This window comes from Notothenia coriiceps, unplaced genomic scaffold (assembly GCF_000735185.1).
Source record: "Notothenia coriiceps isolate Sejong01 unplaced genomic scaffold, NC01 NC01_scaffold00035484, whole genome shotgun sequence".
Taxonomy (NCBI): domain Eukaryota; kingdom Metazoa; phylum Chordata; class Actinopteri; order Perciformes; family Nototheniidae; genus Notothenia; species Notothenia coriiceps.
In genome coordinates, this window is record NW_011368185.1 from 575431 (window position 1) to 596220 (window position 20790).

General features: G+C 39.3%; 1 protein-coding gene across 1 annotated transcript; it reads left to right on the forward strand.

Moving 5' to 3' along the window:
- Positions 1–746: 746 nt before the first annotated feature.
- On the forward strand, positions 747–20598 carry tead1b (TEA domain family member 1b). The gene is made up of 14 exons (XM_010791543.1): positions 747–865; positions 2841–2971; positions 6905–6969; positions 8655–8717; positions 8808–8870; positions 10947–10958; positions 11856–11987; positions 12255–12301; positions 12413–12471; positions 13082–13206; positions 14395–14568; positions 16255–16395; positions 16500–16652; positions 17568–20598. Exons 1-14 carry the CDS (start codon positions 747–749, stop codon positions 17679–17681), a joined length of 1398 nt encoding a protein of 465 aa, XP_010789845.1. The 3' UTR covers positions 17682–20598.
- Positions 20599–20790: the final 192 nt, after the last annotated feature.

Here is a 20790-nt window from a genome sequence, read left to right on the forward strand (position 1 = left end):
GGAGGACTGTTACCATGGACATAAAATGATCATACTCAATGCTTTGCTATGGACTGACCCCAATATAATATATGACCAATCATATTATTATCCTTGTAATGTAATATTAATTTCATGTTTATTTTGTCGTGACTATCAGGGGCCTTGCCTTTTCCCAACCTTGGTTTAAATCACACCTTTCAGTCCGTATACCTTTTTTTGGGCCCCGATTCACACAAACAAAAACTGATACTGAACACCCATCTTGACCACAGAGTTTTTATTTTCCCATGTTGGTCAAAGCCAAAATGTCCTCCGCTGTGCTCAGATGCTGAATTGATCCTGAGAGATTGAAAATATTGATTTGCCTCTGTGTCTTACGTTGTTGTGGAGAGGGGGGGCAGTGCACCTTCCTCACTGTTAGTGCCATGTTCACACATCGGGACTCGCCACACAGCCAGTTCCTCTGAGACTCATAATTACAGCCGTCCTTTCAGATTAGTCCAGCAGTCTGTCCAACTGTGGCTTCGCTCTCTGATCGTTTATTTCATCCCTTTCCCTCTCCTGAGAGGCGCACCTCAACACAATGGCCAGGCCAGCCTCTACAATAATGTATGTGATGATAAACACTGTGGCTCCTAATTGATAGAGTGATTCAGACAAGGGCTGCATGTGCAAATTGGTCCCCTGTGACTACCGTACAGAGTTGGGACTAGTGTTTCAGCTCTGGCCTCGTTTGAGAGGAGCTGGGAGAGAGGAAATAGAAAATGCTGGACCTGCTGAGTGATAAAGAGGCTCTCTTTGCCTCTTCAGCCCGTCTGAAAACAGGCACAGTTCAGCAGAGGTTGGCTGCTGTAATCCTCTCTGTGTCTCCAGGAAGGCTCAGGTCAGTGACCCGCTGCTTTGTGATGTCTTGTAAGATTTTGAGAGAACACCTCACCTTTGATCCCCCACTGTTCAACCAACACATTAGCTCAACTGCTCCTGACCCAGCCCCTGCAATAAAGCCTTTTATCCAGCTCAATAAGGTCATTTGAAGTTAAGTATTGATTTCCTTTGGTGTCCAGAGAAAAAATTGATTTTTAAAGAGCTGTTAATTACAGTTGCACACTGCATTATGTAGAGAACTTACATGTACTGTGGCTGTTTGTTTGAACTCAGAGTGATACTTATTAACTTTATGGCCAAGATAGTCAAATGTCTTTACAAAAAAGCATGAAACAAATGTAAATATTTACATCATGGCTTTCATATTGTTTGTTTTACTGGCTTTTTAAATGACGTCATCTTGTTACGCCCTCTTCTTCTGTAGTGGTTTAATAGCCCCCAACTGGAGAAGGTGTGTCATCAACTGTTATTTCAATTTGCCGACTGGGACAAGTGAAGAACAACATTAACATTGAGCCCCTAACAGTGGTGGATGGTCATTTGATGGGACGCATTAAGATGCTGTTTTCCGGAAAATCTTAAAAAATGTTGTGACTAATTTTGGATTGACAAGTGAAAGAAAACGACTTGGTGAATATTGGCTTTGTAGTACCATTTTACATTTGAATACTGATACAAACTGATGCTGAAAACGCTCTCTTTACACAATTTCCTCCCGGGATGAACAATATTTTGATTCTGATTCTGATTGACTATCTCTCTTCACCAGAAAGACGTTTTATTATACCAAAACACATTTGACAACAAATAAAGACCATGGCAGTATAACTGTGGTCATAAGATATGTTTTAAAGTCACAGTGTATGGAACATGTATTTTCAAAGATACAAATACAAATAGATAAAGGCAAGACACTGAGTTGGGTTTTGTGTAAATATGTCTTCAGTTCTCAGGCTTCAAATAAACGTTTTAATTGTAGACTTTCTTGTTTTTATGTCCCTTCAGTTATTGTCTAAATGAGGACTGAGTAGAGTTGTTTCCTGTGGGTTTGGGAAGGAACACCCATGTACATGTGAGGCCAGAGCCAACACAGCTGTGAGAATTTTATGAGACATTATGCTATGTGTGAATTAGGGAATTTTAGAAAGATAATAATGACCATAACACTCAGCATAGCCTTTGGCCTCTAAGCCAGGGCTAACATAATGCTAAACTGATAGCATGGTGTTTTCCCTCCAATAAAGGGCACTGTCAATTTCCTGTCTTGCCACAAGTCACAGGTTCTCCTCCACTTGGCAAGGGGTGGCTTCCCATTGATGTTGTTGTAAAAAAAAAGGCTTCCTGCCTCTGCCTTCTATTCCCAAAACCTGGGACGAATGCCTTCATATTGTTGGTTTAGTCTATTGTGATGCTAATGTCTGCCTGAGACCCTTGAGTCATCTATCACGGATGACAGGAAAGCTCGGGCCATTGTGTTGGTCCACCACACACACACACACGCACGCACGCACGCACGCACGCACGCACGCACGCACGCACGCACGCATATATATTTATATATAAACTTCCTGTTTGAGATTTGAATCTGCCCATATTTGGAATGATTTTCTTTCAATATATATTATCTGTTTGTTTCTGCAGTATATTAGGTATTTATAATAGGAATACTATCATATGATTATTTTCTTGAAAAAAGACCTAGACAATTTCATTTGTAAAACCCACGGTGACACCATCATCTGTATCTTAAATAATATTGATTAGAAAGTGAAGAAACTGCATGAAGGGTTAATGATAGATCTGTCGTTACAGTGCAGAGTCACATGGTGTCTCTCTGTTCTGTGAGGCACACACACACACACACACACACACACACACACACACACACACACACACACACACACACACACACACACACACACACACACACACACACACACACACAGGCAGTCTGCCGGCTGATTCTCGGCCAGGCCCAGCGCCGTCTCATGGCAGAGTGCTGGGCCAGATGTGGCTGTGGTTGTGCCTGCATTAGAAAAGAGTGCAGTTACAGGAAATGGATGCTTTAAAAAGAGGAAAAGAAAAACCAAACTGGACCAGAGAGGTAAAGTATTGTTCTTGCCTCTCAAAGGACAAAACCAAGCCAGTTGAATTGTTTAATATGCCATTACTTAAATTAGCCTGAGTGTTTATGTTGGACAGGTGCATACAGGCTTAGCTAGTCAATTCAATGACAAGCCTTTGTGTTTCTTTCAGTGCTGCTTTACTTTTATCATGGAAATTTAGAAAGATGGTAAAACAAGCCGTGTAAAATGCATCTGTGGTATGTATTTTGCCTAGTAATTCTCTTTATTCTGTATTGATTTTACAAATAAATTGTAATGCATGGAGGAAATGGTTGGATATGTGCTTAAACACTCGTTAAAGAAATGTAAGGGTAAAATGCATTTTACAAATAACTACATCAAAAGAGATGTAGCTAACAATAACACCCTCATTTTGTTGTGTTTCAGAAGGCTTTTCTTATTGTAGACAAACTCAATTAATATCCAAATTGTGGTGTAATTACCTTGGTTCTGCCAGGTTATTATAGTGCCCCACAATTGTGAATAATAACTGACATTATTCTGAATGGGATTGCTGTGTATAAATTGAAGTCAATTACAAATGGTAAATATTGGTCGTATGTGGCAACCTGTTTATTGGCTTACACAGCAGCAGTCACTATAAGGAAGAGAGAAGTCAGCTGTTTTTTCCAGTGTGATTAACCTCTGAGACTACGGCAAACTAATGTTTAAACATATTGAAGGTAGAAGAGCATATTTAGGTTAATTCATTAAAAGTTCATTTAGAGGGACGGAGTAGGATGGTGCATCTCTGAGGTTGGTCTTCAATTGATGTCGACTCCACCCCATTGTTATTCGCGACAGAGAGAGCCTGTCCCAGGTTCCTTGTAGGAAGGGTGCTGAGGGCCAAATCGGATTTCTGACTGAAAGAGGAATCCGCTACTTGGGGAAGGTCTGGAGAAAGTTGAACCATCACCTCTTTGTGGGGCTGCTGCTGGAGTGCCTTCAACATGTCGCTGATCCTCCAGAGTCATTAAGATTCAGAAGGGAGTTCAGTACGGCCAGGTGGAGGGCTGCTCCAGCTGCTGAACAGCACAAAACTGCTCCGGGGTCACTCCTTAAATAATTAATCCTTTCCTTGTTTTGAGTGACAGGAACACCCCATAAAGAGTTCATTTCCAAAGGCCTCTCCATGCCTTACTAAAACAGCAGGAGTCAATATAACATTGTGAAAAAGCTTACAGGGCCGACTGTAAGATAACTCTGGTTGGTCTTCCGCTCTTCTATATTGAACCTATTTAAATCATACTGATGACATAATGCATTTCAGCCGTATTAATGTTTCAATAGATTGGCAGAACATTTTAACTTTTAAATTATTTACAGCATGTAAAACATACAAATGTTGACACTCCCAAGTCGGTTTAGCGAATGTTTAGCTAATAAGAACGGGTTTTTAGTCAATACAAATGTAATACAGTGCAATGGTGTTGCAAATATGAGACATGTTGTTGTTGAAATGGATAAAATATAAAGTGCATAAGTACTTTATCAGTTCATGTTTCCTTATCTGAAGGGGTTTGTTCGATTACTATTTACAAAAGCAGATCTAAATTTAAAGATATCATTGTAAATACAAACAAAAAACACTAACCTAACTTTGTGGAAGACATCATCTTTATACACGTATGGGAAGATTTTGCACTTTTATGAATTGCATGTGGAAAAAGAGATGTGTCAAAGGCATTTTTAGTCCTGAATGTGAACAGTCACATTTGTTCAGCAATTGTTGTTTTGCAGTGCAAGCACAGGCAAGAAAACAAGATATGCAGGCCAGCCAGGACCCACTGAGGTTTTTTCCTCCAGCCTGGTGAAAATAATGAATTATTCAACAGTAAGCAAGCTTTCAGCTGGCCATTTGTATGCTTTGATCTAGGAATCAGGAGTTTGCATGAATGCCTGTATTGTCATCTTATGTTTTCACAGTGTGTGTATGATTGAAAAATAGTGCTGGCCCCCGCTTCATCTAGTAAAGTTTACACCGCTGTGGACAGGCCGGCCATCTCCAGATGTTGTTTATTTGTCCTGTGAGGTCACGTGGCTGGGTTCACTCCGGCTGACCTCACCTAAATGTTCAGTGTGAAAACAGCTTTAGGGTCAACCTTTAACAAACTGCAGCTCCACGTCAAATCACACCCTCCCCTCGTGTAGCTCAGGGGACATTTTTTTTTTTCTCAAGACAATTTTTATATTTTACTAAAGAGAAAATATGAAGCAGACTGTTGTGGCAATGCTAAAACAATAGATACATTGTTGGACAAAACAATAAACAACAGAAAATGCTAAAAACCAAAAATGGGCTAAAATTCTAAGGTTAATTATTCCCAAATAAAACACATTTTCTGTTTTTCTTCTGCATCAGACAAATGAATATGGGAGGGCTTGAAGTTGTGAACTCTAAGAAGTTGTGTATATATTTTAATTCTTTTATTATATATTTCTGTGATTTTATGAACCAAGCAATGAATTTTTGGTTAACGCTTTCCTATAATGGGTTTTGGAGCTTGTAATTCACACTTGTATACCTAGACAACCATATCTTTCATTTAGCTCACTTGAGCAGCGCACAAGAGCCCTGAACATCACAAGATGATGCTTCACGCTGCCTACAACGTGATTCCATTATACAAACAACAAGCAGATGGTTTATTTGTCTTATCTAGATCCAACTTGTCTCCAACATGTCTCCAACATGTCTCCCATATCCTTTTGAGGTGATCTGTCACACTTTGGGAAAATGCCTTTTCTCGTGATTACCCAAGATACGGCTCATTAGCACATGTGCGCTACGTTGTGGTCCCATTGTGTCATAACTAGAGTAAAGCCTTAATTGATAATGATGTGAATGTAGAAAAATGTGTCATTGTATTGAGGGTTCTCTGCATTTCATAGAGGACACATCCATGGCATTGGTTGGCTACAGCTGGACACACAATTAGAGTGCCTCCTTACCTATAATTTGTGTAATAGTTTTGGTTGGCGGCATGTTATTACCATATGAAAGGGCTAACCAGGGGTCATGTGCATTGCTACAACAATTAGAGCAGAGCTGAGGGCAGAAGAATGTTTGGAGCCGTTGTTAATTGGAAATCTCTACAAAGCTATGCTTTAATTATAATTTAGTCGGAGCTGCACTGTTTTAAACCCAATATATTCAGTTGCCATCATGTTCTGTAATAGTATGAACAGCTAGGTCTGTTTCCTTTCAAAACGTAGTGCTTTGAAGAGAACGAGATTGAATTAGATTAATTTGAAAGGCTGGGCTGCTGCAAGGTTTTTTCATGCTAATGTCACATGGTGTTCTGACAGGATCTGGTTTGTTGAGGAGATTCACATACCTTCTGATTTGAATGCACTTTAAAATATGGTTCTAAACCTTATAATTGTCTCTGTCCATATTTGTATGATTCTATCGTTACTTCCTAAATCAATTGTGAATGAACAAGTGATGGATTTTGTGACCTAAAGATATTTTAAATCCCAATTATGTTCAAAGGTTCTAAATTATGAATTGTCTTTTGAGTAAAATTACCTCATTATGGTTATTTAACTGCTGCTTATAATCACTTTTACTGGATCTTAAAATATTTTACAATTAGTTTGTCAAATTTCACAGTAAGGCCGGGAAAACTGTTGGAATCAGAAAACAAACCAAGAAAAAGCAGCAGCGGGGAAGAGGGTGTTTTTGACAGAAGCTCTCCTATCTTTTATTTGTTGATGGCTTATGTTTTCCTTTATTTGAAACTGAAATGTGTATGAGCATTCTAAACATGTTCATGGCCGTGATGTTTTTCTTTTTTTAAATGTAAAAAAACATGTCCATTCCTCACTTGATATTTAATATTATGTTAGGCACTAAATGTGAAATATTTTTGCATTAATCCACATTTCTCATGTTTTGATTTACACAGGTCGAAATGAGCTGATAGCCAGATACATCAAGCTTCGAACCGGGAAGACGAGGACTCGGAAGCAGGTAAGACGAGGGGAGAGACGTCTCTGTTGCATGAATGTCAGAGGGCTGTCAAATCTAAATGCACGCAGACTGCTGCCTTTGTTTCCAGACAGAGAATAACACAATGCTCAGCTGTCGAGAGGGCTTCTGAGGCTGACAAGTCCCCCGTCAATGCTCTGGTGCATGAACAGATGTCCCTGGGTTATGACATTCTCAAAACTGTCACTTACTGTAAAATTACTGCGGAAGTCATTTTAAAAGCTGCCTTTCATGTCCTATTCTGAAGCAGCTATGCGCAATAAATACAAGGGCATTTAAAAATCTCAGTAGCTTAACAGTGCAAGTATTCCTCCTCATGACTAACCAAGGAGGTTGTGCACTTGGTCGGAGCGGAAGCCTGTATTAATAAGCTGGGAAATATGAACAGATCTCTGATCAGAGAGTATTCGCTGGGACACTGTGTTCACACCGCAGACTAACAACTCTTACCACAGAGGTTAGTGCAGATTTCTGACTCAAGTTTTCATGTTTCTTTCAAGTCTCTTCTGTAAGAAATCAAGATAATTTATAATATAGAATGCAGGGCTATTTTTCTTTCTCTTATATCTCATAGGAAATATAATACTAAAATAAATCCAAGAACAGTTTATTCTTGTATTTACATCAGCTGATAATAAGCATCTCTGATATTTGTGTTCTTAATATAGTTCGCTATCTGTGTACTTAAATGTTTTGCTTTATATGTTATGTATGCACCATGACATCAAGTCGAATTCCTCGTACGTGTGAACCTACCTGGCAATAAACCCGTTTCTGATTCGGATTCGGGTGGTGTTTGAATAACAGTATGAATCACACTGACTGATCCGAACCTGTAAACAGGAACTCCTCCGTATGACCACTGACTTGAAAGACAATGAGAAACAAGCCAGTGTCTGCAGAGACATTCGATCACTGAGTGTGGATTAATCAGTCTGACACACAGTGTGGTTTGTCTCTCTGCGACTCTTCCCTCTACACACAAGTCACACAATATAGACAAGTATTACATTGGAGAAGTTATAGAACCAGAAACTGTCTGAATATCTTTGCTTGAAAAAATATATATATATATATTTGCTGCTAAATTCTCTTCCCTTACTTACTTACTCAGCTCTAGCTGTCAACTGGAATAGCCAGAAGTCATAGATAGTGAATAAATACTTACCTGAACAGAAAGCCATTGCTAAATCACTTCGCCTAAGCTAGAAATATAACCGTGGGTTTGATTTTCCTGAATAGTGTCAGAGGAGACGCCAATCAACAGACATGTCTTTTTTTTTCTTACTGCTACTTGCACTGCTGAATGTTTCATGTGAGAATATTAAATCATTTTGCTCTGTGTGAACGTTGGAGGCTGAACTTGGCCGATGAAATGCCTCGTCCCGCTCCCGTAAGAATACTAGACCAGCCACTTCTCATTCAACACACAGCAGATCACATCTGGGTGCTCTTAATGTGTGCTAAAGGGGCCTGCATCCCCCTTAATCAGCTCACTTAAGTGACGACAACACACAGCATAACGCTCTATTGGCTGTTAGCTTGGTGTGTGTTTGGAGATGCTTCTGTTATTCACCTTTTTTCCCTCAAGTGCATTTTAAACAAAGAAATGTATAATCGACTTTTTTCTTGTTTTCTTTATTTGTTTTCTCTCTTTTTTTATGGAGGTGTCTAGTCACATACAGGTCTTAGCAAGAAAGAAAGTTCGAGAAATCCAAGCTGCCATTAAGGTACGTCTGGCTTTGCCCAGTTGCAGGGGGCTTTTCATTGCCATGGTTACAGGCTCTTCCTTTGTTTTCCTCCCCTCCCCTTCCCCGCAGGTGTCTAGTCACATTCAGGTTCTTGCCAGAAGGAAATCTCGTGAGTTTCATTCCAAGCTAAAGGTATGCGCTTTTCTGCTTATGGGCTTGTTGGTTGCTGTGCGACTAAACTTCCTGTTTCCCGTGGTGACAGAGTGAATGCCTGGTGCTCTGATTCCCACTAACCCAAATCTTCACATGCTCTAACCCCCCTCCACCACCTCTCTGACCTTCACTCAGACATGCTGTCACTTGCCTGTCTACTTGGTTTCACTTTCATTCATTTACTTCTCTGTGCGGGCCCTTTGCTCAATGTGTCCATGTAGTAGTGTACAACTAATGACCCTTTTTAGATTTATCAACAACAAATTATTTGATGAAAAGAAAAAGAGGCAAATTGGCCAATAAGAGATTAGAAAACAAATATCAAAATAGGATCATCACTTAAATGTGATAGAGTTGTGCCCAAGCTACAAGATGTACTGAAGGGGACATTTGACTGTTAAACAAAAATAAGCACTGCTAGCCCTTTGTGAGGATTCACTTAATCGTGTGGTTGGAAACTTTGATAAAACTATAGCTTTTTCATATTTGTTGAAACTGAAAAAAAGCATCTTCCTCTGCCTTCCCCCCAGTGGTCCCATTGGCATTTTCCAGATTCCCAGTGCTATAAGAAAATGAGCAAAACTAAGCACCCACGGGCCAGAGCAAACTTTCGATCTGTAAAAAGACAGTTTGAGTCTTGTTAAATTCCCCGACTGAGCACAGCAGGGCTGTGAGCTAAATGCAAACACCAGCCAGCTAGCATGCTAATATCAATAGCGTCAATAATGTTTACTATTTTGGATTCTCCAACTGATAGTGTAGGAATTAATGTTTCTACCAAATTATGACATTCCATCCATTTCATTCATAGTGACAAAAACCGAGCTCACTGTGGCACTAGAAGACAATTCTCCTTCTGAAGAGTCAACCAATAGTGACCATACATGTTTGCACCTAATGAATAAAAAAAACTAAACTAAAATGTAGAAATATTTCACTCTACAATTCTTTAAAATCCCCAAAAATCTGTCAAATCTGTCAATACGCGTGTGTAATGTTCAGTGTTTCTTAATAATGTCAAAAATAATTTTCAGATTTATTTTCTAATTTTTACGCCAAGCATTATTCTAATAAACCCACAATCAAAGTGTCCAAATGTTGGGAAGCATGCTGGCAATGGCTGTGGGTGAGCTGCTGAGAGCTGAAGCCCCGAGGATATCGGTCTGATGGCCGACTCTTTGTGAAGCGCTCTCTGCTTTCTTGTTTCTCCTTCAATCTGTTGATCACTCCAGACTGTCACAAAGCCATGGCTGTCAGCCGCTGTCCTTGCTACCAGTTCAGAAGTCTTCAATTCAGAGCATTCTTGTCACTTATTTCAGCAGTAGTGAATTGCTTTTCACAATGCCACATTAATTTGGAAGAAAAGCATTGTGAAATAAGTCCTTTTGAATCATTTCAGATATTCTATGAAGTCATTTTGTATATCAAAGGCACACTACCCCTGTGCCTTTACCTTTTGTTCCAGGGAGCAGACTATACATTTTGACTTCCACACTTTGCTCCACTCCTTGTATTCAACACAAATGAATGACCCCTCATTAGTGTGTGTGTGTGTGTGTGTGTGTGTGTGTGTGTGTGTGTGTGTGTGTGTGTGTGTGTGTGTGTGTGTACTGAAATAGTCAGAAATTAATGCCTGATCTTTCAAGGGCACATGAGGCTGTCTGAAGAAAAACAGACAGCTTTTGTATGAATCCCTGTGTTTTCTCATTTAAAGTAAATTAGAGTTCAGGGGCGAAGAGAAATAAGTGTGCCTTTTTTTTCTGGGGGCATCGATGAAGACCTGCTCTTCCTTGTCTTGTCTATTGCATTTAAGTGAAATTACCGTCATTACGTTACTGTTCTGTTTTGTGTGATGACTACTGATCAGATTGTGAAAATGTCACCACAGAGACCTAAGGATATTTTGTTAATGAAACAAATCGTAATCCTTTGGTTTTAAGTGTTCGTTACAAATGTGTGTTTTACTATGTACTGTGTAATGCTAGACTTTTTTTAATAGGGTTGAATACTCATATTAAATGGATGTACATTAAAACCTTGTTTGTTTGCATTTAGGTTACAAACATGGTGAGTATTTATTTTTTGTTTGGGATGCTGTTTGGCTTGCCTTCTCCTTTAGCTGCTAGTATTGCATGTGTGCTCCTGCCATAGTGACACAGTAGCTGCTGCTCAGTGTTTTCCCAGTTTAGTGTTGTCTCTTTCCCTTTGTGTCATCATACCGTCGTCATACTGTAGCTCGACTCTGCTCCACCATCATCTGTTGCCAGCATGCTTACCTTTAGCTTCGACCACCACTGAGTCTGCATGACTTTGCTTGTGTTTAAGGGTTTCTTCTGCAGATGCACTGAATTAAGCAGGTTTAGTAAGACTTTAAATAGCTTGTGAAAGCACATTAACAAAAGACAACATCCAAAACAACAACAAATTCTGAAGGGTTTTGTGTCTGAGTTGCTATTCCATTAACTAAGCATGGCCATTTGAAATTAATGTAGTAAATATACCCTGATGATAATTAAAAACAGAATCAATGAAAAAAAGGAACTAGCTGAAGCTGTGAAATCCTCTGAACCAAGTAGCACTGGCGTCCTTCAGTCTTACTTTGTAAATCTTTACAATGTTTAGATGACTTTTTTTAAATGCAGACAAATGCAGCCTTGATACAGTAAGTGCTGCTGAATGAGTTTTCAAAAATAATTATATTTGTAGATAAGTCAACAAGTAAACTTTCATTGAAGTGCATACCACAGCTTTTGAATTGTATGGAATTCAATAGTCAGTGTTAGGCACATTCCTGCAAAAACACTTAAATAGTGATGCATCTTCTTTTAACCTGCTTGCAGTGGACCGTTGCGAGAGGCCGCTGGTGCTTTTAATGTGGTGTTTAGTCTGTTTGTTGCTACCTCTGCAACATGCCCCCCTCCCCCTTCTGTGTGAGCGCTAAGCCTTTTGTGACTGCTATTAAAGGACCAAGCCGTGAAGGACAAAGCCCTCCAGAGCATGGCCTCCATGTCCTCGGCTCAGATCGTCTCTGCCACGGCTATTCACAACAAGCTGGGCCTGCCAGGCCTCCCGCGCCCAGCCTTCCCCGGAGCAGGGGTAAGAGCCTCGTACTCACCCTACTATTGATCCATCCTGTCCAGCCTCACCCGGGCCGCCGAGAGGCCAACCACACCGTCACCCGCGCCAAATCTCATTACACACCACAGCTTTGCAACACTGACACTATCAGATAAGCACAAGATCAAAAGGAGTGCAATTCAAGATAACTACATCCACTAAACACTGAGCTGAGATCCATTTGATCTGGTTGCTAACAGCTGCTGCTTTGTTCTTTGGTGTCTATTAATATATGTAACTTTCCAGTTATGGCAGGGTATGATATCAGCTGGTCAACCAGGATCCTCACAAGAGTAAGTATTGTTCTTAAACTTAAAATGTACACTAAAAACCATCAAATTCAATATAGTGTGTTTTAATAATGTTTATTTCTTTTACTAACGCTGGGTCTTTCTCTGTTCCAGTATAAAGCCTTTCACTCAGCAAGCCTATCCAATCCAGCCAGTCACAACAACCATTTCAAGTAAGCATTTACCTGATTAAAAAACTGACCCAAAATGTAAATCGAAAAACCCAAATTCTAATTCACAAAACATGCACAGACCACTCATTTATTCTTATTCCTTTTTTGTGAATTAGGATTGATTGTAAGCGGACAATCCTGTCTAAAAGTAAACATAGATGCTTTCTCTTTAAAGTCGGAAAGCAAACCATCTGTCTCATTGAGACAATGGGAGTACAAATAAATATTGACGAAGCGTACATAAGTATGATTCATCAATATTTATTTGTATGTGACATGAAAAAACGATTTAATTCATATCGTTTCTAAAGTTTCTGAATTGCTTACTTGTTTTTGTTTGAAGTAAACGGGAATGTTGTCAGTAAAAAACATGTATGTCCTTGAAACGTCTCAAACAAGATCTTTGATAAAGCAGGAGTTTATTTTTTTCCTCCTGCTTCTGCTGTAAAGCATCCCAACGACCGGACACATCTTACATTTATGTTTAGTGTTTATTTTGATTCCGTTATAACGCCTTGTCCGGAACGCTTTGGTAACACTATGTTTAAAATGTGGTCATGCCAATAAAGCCCTGTTGTATTGTATTATTTTTATTCTGGTGTTCCTGCAGGTTACGAGCCCACATCAGCTCCAGCTCCCACAGCACCAGCATGGCAGGGGCGCTCCATCGGTACATCCAAACTCCATCTGGTGGAGTTCTCCGCTTTCCTAGAGCAACAGAGAGACCAAGACCCAGTGAGTGAAGCATTATCCCAGAGCATGAAATATCCCTATCTCATGGCGTTCATTCCTACCTCTTATCCTCCAGTCCTCCTCTATGAATACACTGGGACAGTTTCCCAGGCAGAGAGTCAGCTGCGAGGAGGCCAAAACAAGCCGAGAGGGGCGAAGCCTGGCCTGCAGGGACACACAGCTGAAAACCTGCAGAAATAATGAGGGAGTGTTTATTAATCAGTTCCTACAAGGCTTGCTACAAATGTATTAATGCCACAGACTCAGCAAGACGATCCACACTCAAATCAGCTCCTTCACGTCTCACATTTCTTGGTTTCTTAAGCAATGTTTTTACATTTCTTTACCTTATGCTAAGCACTTTGTGGTTGTATCAATGCCACATGGCAACAGCCAGAAATCTTCCATTCAGCTTAATGCCTGAAATTGTTGCCTTTGCCCTAAAGGCACATTGAAGAGGCTGCTCTGTGAGCTTTTAGACTGAAGCGCAGCGCCACATGACAAGAGATCCAAACAGTCACGACGAGAGCAACAAACCTGTGAACATGTTATCCTGTGATCCGCTTCTGGCTCATATCGTGGGTTGGAGGTCTAACAGACCTTCATTTGTATTCACTTTGTGAAAGGAAATCCAAATATTGTCTGTTGACTGAGTAGAACAAATTAATATCTTCTTTAGGTAAGGCACTTACCTTTCATTCCATATTGGCAATTTAGTTTGATTGTAGTTGCCTTTGATGCAGAAATATTGCTTTTTATGTGAGTGAAGGGTTAGATCTATCTTGGTCAGAAAGATGGAGATTTGTGTTTTATATGGCTTTCTTGTCTGTCTAAAAAAAAAATGTAATAAAGGTTTATAGAATTAGTGTGAAGCAGTCTGGCATTCCCAGCTGGGGTTTATACTAAAGAGCAGATTGGTTTGTTTGTGGCTTCACTGGTGCAGAATGCCCTTTCCTAATGTGTACACTCACCATACAACCTAAGAGCTAAATAAAAAGCCATGTTGCCTAGGGTTATCAACATGAGGGTTTATGTTACAATCCCATTTGAGTTCCCACTTGCCATAGGTGGATTGTGTCTCAGAACCTTTTGTGTTGATGATTCTCTGGATATTAATGAAATCATGTTCATTTTTAAATAACCCCATATTTTTGAAGTATGTTTTCTAATACAATGTATGTTTCTTTTCAGTACAACAAGCACCTATTTGTACATATCGGACAGACAAATCATTCCTACAGTGACGCCCTGCTGGAGTCGGTGGACATTCGTCAGATTTATGACAAATTCCCAGAAAAGAAAGGAGGACTGAAGGAGCTGTACGGAAAAGGTCCTCAGAATTCCTTCTTCCTAATAAAATTCTGGGTGAGTGTGAGGCAGTGTAACAGCTGAACTGCATTTAACACACATCAGTAATAATCTCATTGTGACATGTTAGATGGCAGAATCAGGTCTGTCTTCAGTGATTGGCTGTAATCAGTGTACACAGAGAAGATTGCTCTCTTAATGTTTGCAGAATGCACTTTGCTATATTTGGACTTGCATAGCAGGAGAGCGTTTGATCAAAGCTCTCGCTAATTCAATGTAATATCTCCAAACAATGGAGTGACCTGGTTGCACTCCTAATGGCTGTTTAAACATTGCATGTATTTCCTCCCTGATGCAAAATGCTAACTAGCGGCAGCCAACAAAGTAGGAGCGTATGCACTTGGACCAAGTCCCCTCAAATTCCTTTTGAAGTGACCGACCAATCTACATTTCAAATGAAAGACAGAATCTGCACAATAATGAATGTATAACTGCTCTGCTTAATGAAGGAGGAGAATGTTTTAGGAGGACGTCTCCTCTTTTTGTATCCCTAATGAACAGGATGTTCAGGGCAGAGAAAGGCTGCCCTCCGGGAGCAGGCCAGTTCAACCTTGTATATCAGTCTTCTAACGCAGCTTCATTTAATCCTCTTTAGAATCTCGCTTCCAAAAAGGGACACATTTACATGATGTACTTGAGATATTCTTATTTGATGTGCGATTTGCATGTTCATTTCAACAACTCTTGATTAAGAAGGGGACTAAAGACATACACATTTTTGTACAGCAGTTAAACCACATTTTGACTTAGTCCAAAAAGGCCAAAAACAAATGTTCCATATTACACTACATACCTATTGTATACAGAACTAAACACTAACCTTTATATGTTGTCTCTCTTGTAAGTACCGGTATTCAAGAAATATGGAGCTGTTCAAGACAAAAAATCACAACTAAAAGAGAGCTCATTCCAGCCAGTGATCAGAAACACAACTCTGTTATTGCTGCAGTTCTCAGATATTTCTTGGGTGTTCTTAGAACGGTGCTGTTTCAGCTTTCCTTTTTTTTTTTATAGTTCCCCGCCAGACAACCACCATTGCATTATGGGGGAACACTTAAAATGATGTAGTCAAAAATCGTCCGGCTAATATTTCAGTACATTTTCTGTACATGACTTAGTTTGTACACCAGAGAGCGCTGATAAGTTTATTATTTTCATTTTCCGAAGTAAAACTAATATATTTTGGTCAAGGATCTCAAAAATTATTTTTGTTTATTTATTTTTAAATATTGATCAGATTTTGTTCTGCATGGGGTTAATTGCTCACAGATGATTATTTTCACATTTTTATTGGCTGTGTTACAGGTAATTCACATTTATTTATGAGACCTTTATGATAATCAATGGTTTTGATGGTTGTTCCCCAAATAATGTCCTTACACAAAGGTTTGTTGTGAAGTGCAGATATACGGTTGCATTGTGATGAAATAAGGATGTAGTTCATACTGTACACATAATTCCTTAATAAGTTACATTTGAGTGCTGGCTCATAGCTTATTCGTTTTTTACTTAACTTCATAGCTTACTCTTCTTACATTTTGTATGAAATGGCGATAAAAGAATATTTGCCACTCCCTACAATTTGAATACATTGCATTTACCTCTTTTTACCATTTATGTGTGGTTTATTCCTGTAAATTATAAATAATTCTTGCAACTAAATGTTTTTTCTCCGGCTCCCAGGCTGATCTGAACTGCAACATTCAGGATGAAACCGGATCTTTCTACGGAGTCTCGAGTCAGTACGAGAGCTCGGAGAACATGACCATAACGTGTTCAACAAAGGTCTGCTCTTTTGGAAAGCAGGTGGTTGAGAAAGTAGAGGTACGGAAACAAATCTGTTCATTCCTACTGAACAATGGCTGTGTGGAGTTTAGCTTTAAAAACATTCTGTATAATTAATCAATTGTTTTCCTCTTGTTCTTCAGACTGAATATGCGCGGTTTGAGAACGGACGTTTTGTGTACCGGATAAGCCGGTCTCCCATGTGTGAATACATGATCAACTTCATCCATAAACTGAAACATCTGCCAGAGAAATATATGATGAACAGCGTGCTGGAGAACTTCACTATCTTATTGGTAATCACCCCGCTGACCTCAGGGGGCGGGATCCCATTCTTCTCCTTCTCTTTGCTGTCAGGGTGTGTTGGTGGCTCCAGGTGGGGGGTGGGGGTCCGCAGGGCCTTGGGAAGGCTTCCTCTCGCTGATCTTACATTGCTCTCATTCCTCAGGGGATGAAACACAGTGTGAAGAGGCTCATTATCTGCAGGGGGAAAGGGAGGATAAGAGGTGGCAGGAACCCCCGTTATTAGCCCTCACATGGGGTCTTTCAGCACTTCTAAGACAGCAACAACAAAAAAAGAGACAGTCAGAGATCTTTACACGTAAAATCGCAACCAAGGCTGAACATCCCTACCTTAAGAAGTGTTCCCCAAAAGCACCATGTTCGAGAGGATGGTCGTAGATTAATGAGAAAAGCATTTTAGAAAGTCTGCTGGAGGAACCACAAATGACACATTTCAGTCTGAAGATCTGCACTTATATTTCTTTACTTTGATTATGACTACTGCTCTATTAAAAAATGGATAGGTAATCTTCAAAAGTAATGTCTTAAGAGCCACTAAATAAAATAGTTTACTTAATAAAAAAGGGAAATCCACCCAATAACTAACATTATGCTGCATATTCATCATGAATGATTATTAATACAACACATTTACATCCATTGCTTACCACATGTATGCCCGGTGATGCATGGATTTTTTAATATATAACATTAACAGACGGATGTCTAGTTACTTTAAAGTGTATTTAGTATTGTTTTAAGCACCATTCTTTCCTGAAAATGTATAAGGATTCAACTTTTGAAAGAAAAACCCATAAAAAATACAAAAACATTGTAAACTTCCAAGATTGAAATCAGAAAACAGGACCCTGAGCGTTTGCTGAGTTTTGAAATTGTATTAAGTCCTTAAATTGTGCGTTGTGTTGCAGGTGGTGACGAACAGGGACACCCAGGAGACGCTGCTCTGCATGGCGTGTGTGTTTGAAGTTTCAAACAGCGAGCACGGAGCCCAGCATCACATCTACAGACTGGTAAAGGATTGAGAGGCTCCGAGCCCCCCCGCCCCCTCTTTTCATGGATTTACCAACGTCAATCAAGTGGCAGTGCCTCTACCTGAAAGTCACACCTACAATGCTTTTTGGTCATGGTATCGGGTGAAGTCAGTTGTTATAAATGTGTTTTAATTTAAAGTGTTTGTTATTTGACTGCAGCTGTGAATTGCGGTACAGTTGTTTTATGTTTAAATGCGGGAATTCTCTCTTAAAATGTTATCTTGGTCTCTGTTGGGTATAAATGTGGCCGTTTTTAAAGAATTTACTAGATTAATTTAGTAAATGGAAATGTGTTTGTCGTCTTGTTCTACTTTGTTGCGTAAACTAAGAAAAAAAAGGATGCTGGCCTTTTCTTTGAGTGGCCGGATGTGGTCTGTGTAATTTGTTTGAGTGTGTTTAGTGTGTCTGTAGTTCATCATTTGTGAGCGTACATACTGTAGATATACAGACATGCAGCCACAGCTAATAGATTTCCCAAAGAAACTATACTGACACAACATACATTAGCACATAGACAGTTGCAACAAGTAGCTACAAATATTACAGAATTACAGGTATTTCTTTAAAAAAAACTCTGCTTTCAGTAGTACATGTATCTCCATGAAGCACTCCAAGTCGTAGACACTAACAACAGAAAGAATGCACTGTGAACATACTACAAACATTAGCCTGCATCTGCATCATAGAAGTCTTAAACTGTCTCACAATGCTAAGCATCTCTGTGCTGCAAACATTTATTTTCTCTGAGACAACAAATAGGAGAGTTTTTAGGTTTTAGACAGGTGAAAGTACTCAAAAAGTATCATCTTGTCCAAAAGCACTTTGTACCCTTTCCTGGACTTGCTTTGGTGATATAAGGCAAGCTCCATATCGTTCAGTTCAAATATCGTTCCCCTCTGGGATCGCAGTGTAAAGACTCCCAGCCAGAGTGGTGCTGCCTTCAGGTTCACACTATGTTCCCATGTTTCTGTGGCCTACGCCGATCCCGAGCCTTAAACATGTTATAGCTGTGACAACTCCAAAAGATGCCACTTAAACTGTGATTAAAGAACTCTATATGTTTGCGTAAGAAATCCACAATACTATCTGCCAAAGTGTAGATGTACAGTGCCTTAGAATACCCTCTGACATTACCCTTTGCTTTTAAGTCTGAAATCAGTTTGTGGATTAAACAAAAATAACTCACCGCCATATATTCCTTGGTACATCTTCACATCCTGAGAAATTGTTTTCTTATAATTGGTACACTCCTAGAAATACAGTTGTGTTGATGTTAAAAGGCAGAACACTTATGTTGTATTAAGTTTGCAAATTTAAGCTCCAACTGTTTTCTCTAACGCTGTAACAGGTTTGATAGTTATCAGCCTTTTTTACAAGATCTATATAAAAACACAGACTGACTGCCTTTCCCGTCGTAGAAGACCAAAAATACCGAGATACAGTCGATCTTTTGTCCTGTGCTGCATGGTAGCAAGGAAGTGCCTTTGGTTTAAAATGTCCTACTTCAAAGAAATCTAAGAGAAATTACAAAATTAAATGTTGCTAGACCAAAAAATTAGACATAAGTGAAACCAATCACCGCTTTGCCTTTTTAAAGGACTGTGATGACAGCAGGAGGAGATCTGGGTAGTGGTAAAAAATAAAGGATATATTCATTTCTATCACACTAATTGATTTCACAACTGATGTATTTAAAGAAAACCTATTTCTTTGCTGATAACGTACAGCTGCTGACTGCATGCAGGATGTCGACACCACAGCTGTTTGCTTCGTGCACACTTGCAGGTTCAAGTGTTTTTAAAAAAGGTTTTTGGAAGTATGTTTCTCCTGTGAAAAAACAGAAATATAATGTCCCCTTGCAGAAACAGCCGTGATGTCGACAAAGGTTAGACACAAGTTTTTATTTAACACTTATTCTACAGTACACGAATAATTTTATAAGAATGTTTTGGAAAGCTGTTTCAGAAACTAGTTTTTCAAAACTGCTGGTGTGGACGAGGCCGTCAAGGTTAATACTTTTCACTTTAAGGACCATAGCTACTCAAACATTAGCTGTTTTTTATTAAAATAAATATAATCATCTAAAGTATTTTAATGGAAGAAGCTCTAAATAATTGCTGACAATGTCTCTGGAGAATGCAGTTATAGTTCAATCATTCAGTGTTTTGCCACAGTCCTGTGGACACGGTGGACTTTCTTTTCTTATGTTTACCCAGTATCTGTTCACATTTATTGATTACTTATCGAGATGTTTTCCTATTGTACTTGTATACAGTTGTACTTGGTTTTGTGATGACATTGTCTGTATATTGCAAGCCTAATAACATGGTTATGATGTTGCTGCTGTAGCCTACTGCTGGTACATTTTGACCTGTCGTTTCAGAACAGCAGGACTGATGCCTTCTGTGGCGCCCGGTGGACCATTTGGAGTAAAATGGACACATTAAATAGCTGACTCGAGGAATCATGCTACAAACATATCAGCAGTTTAGCTCTTGTTATTTGTAATTCTGTCGAAAGAGTAGGTACTGGTACCTTTTTTTGTTTTATGACCATTTTCCGATGGTGGCTTTAACGTTATTTTTCACATAGCTCACGTATAGTTGTCATACACACGTTTGGGTTTTGTGTGCAAACTTGTTTTTTTGTAAAAAGGTGCTTTGTACAAAATGTTATATCTTAGCTTTTCTTGGTACAGATGTGTGATATCTTTTCGTATTCCAGGACAGTAAAGTGTTGGAGCGAAGGAGAGAAATTAGCTCTGCTATGTTTCTGTGTTCTGCATATGGTCTTGTCTTTGCTCCGTAACATTATGATGCCTTCTTGACAATAGTAGATATTTTGTAGCTTTCTAGATACTTTGTATGTATGCAATATTGGAGTTAAATAAATCAAAAAATATATTGCCTTCTTTTGTTGTCACTAAGAAAGTAGTATAACATGACTGTGTGCATTGAGGCACCACTTAACTCTTAAACTGCAGGAACCTCCCACCAACAGCAGGTGGAGCCTGTTCCTGTATTTATGTGTTACCGTGGTCCTGGGTCACATGTAAAACAATATATATGTTAAGTACACTAATGTAGTTACAGGAAATATC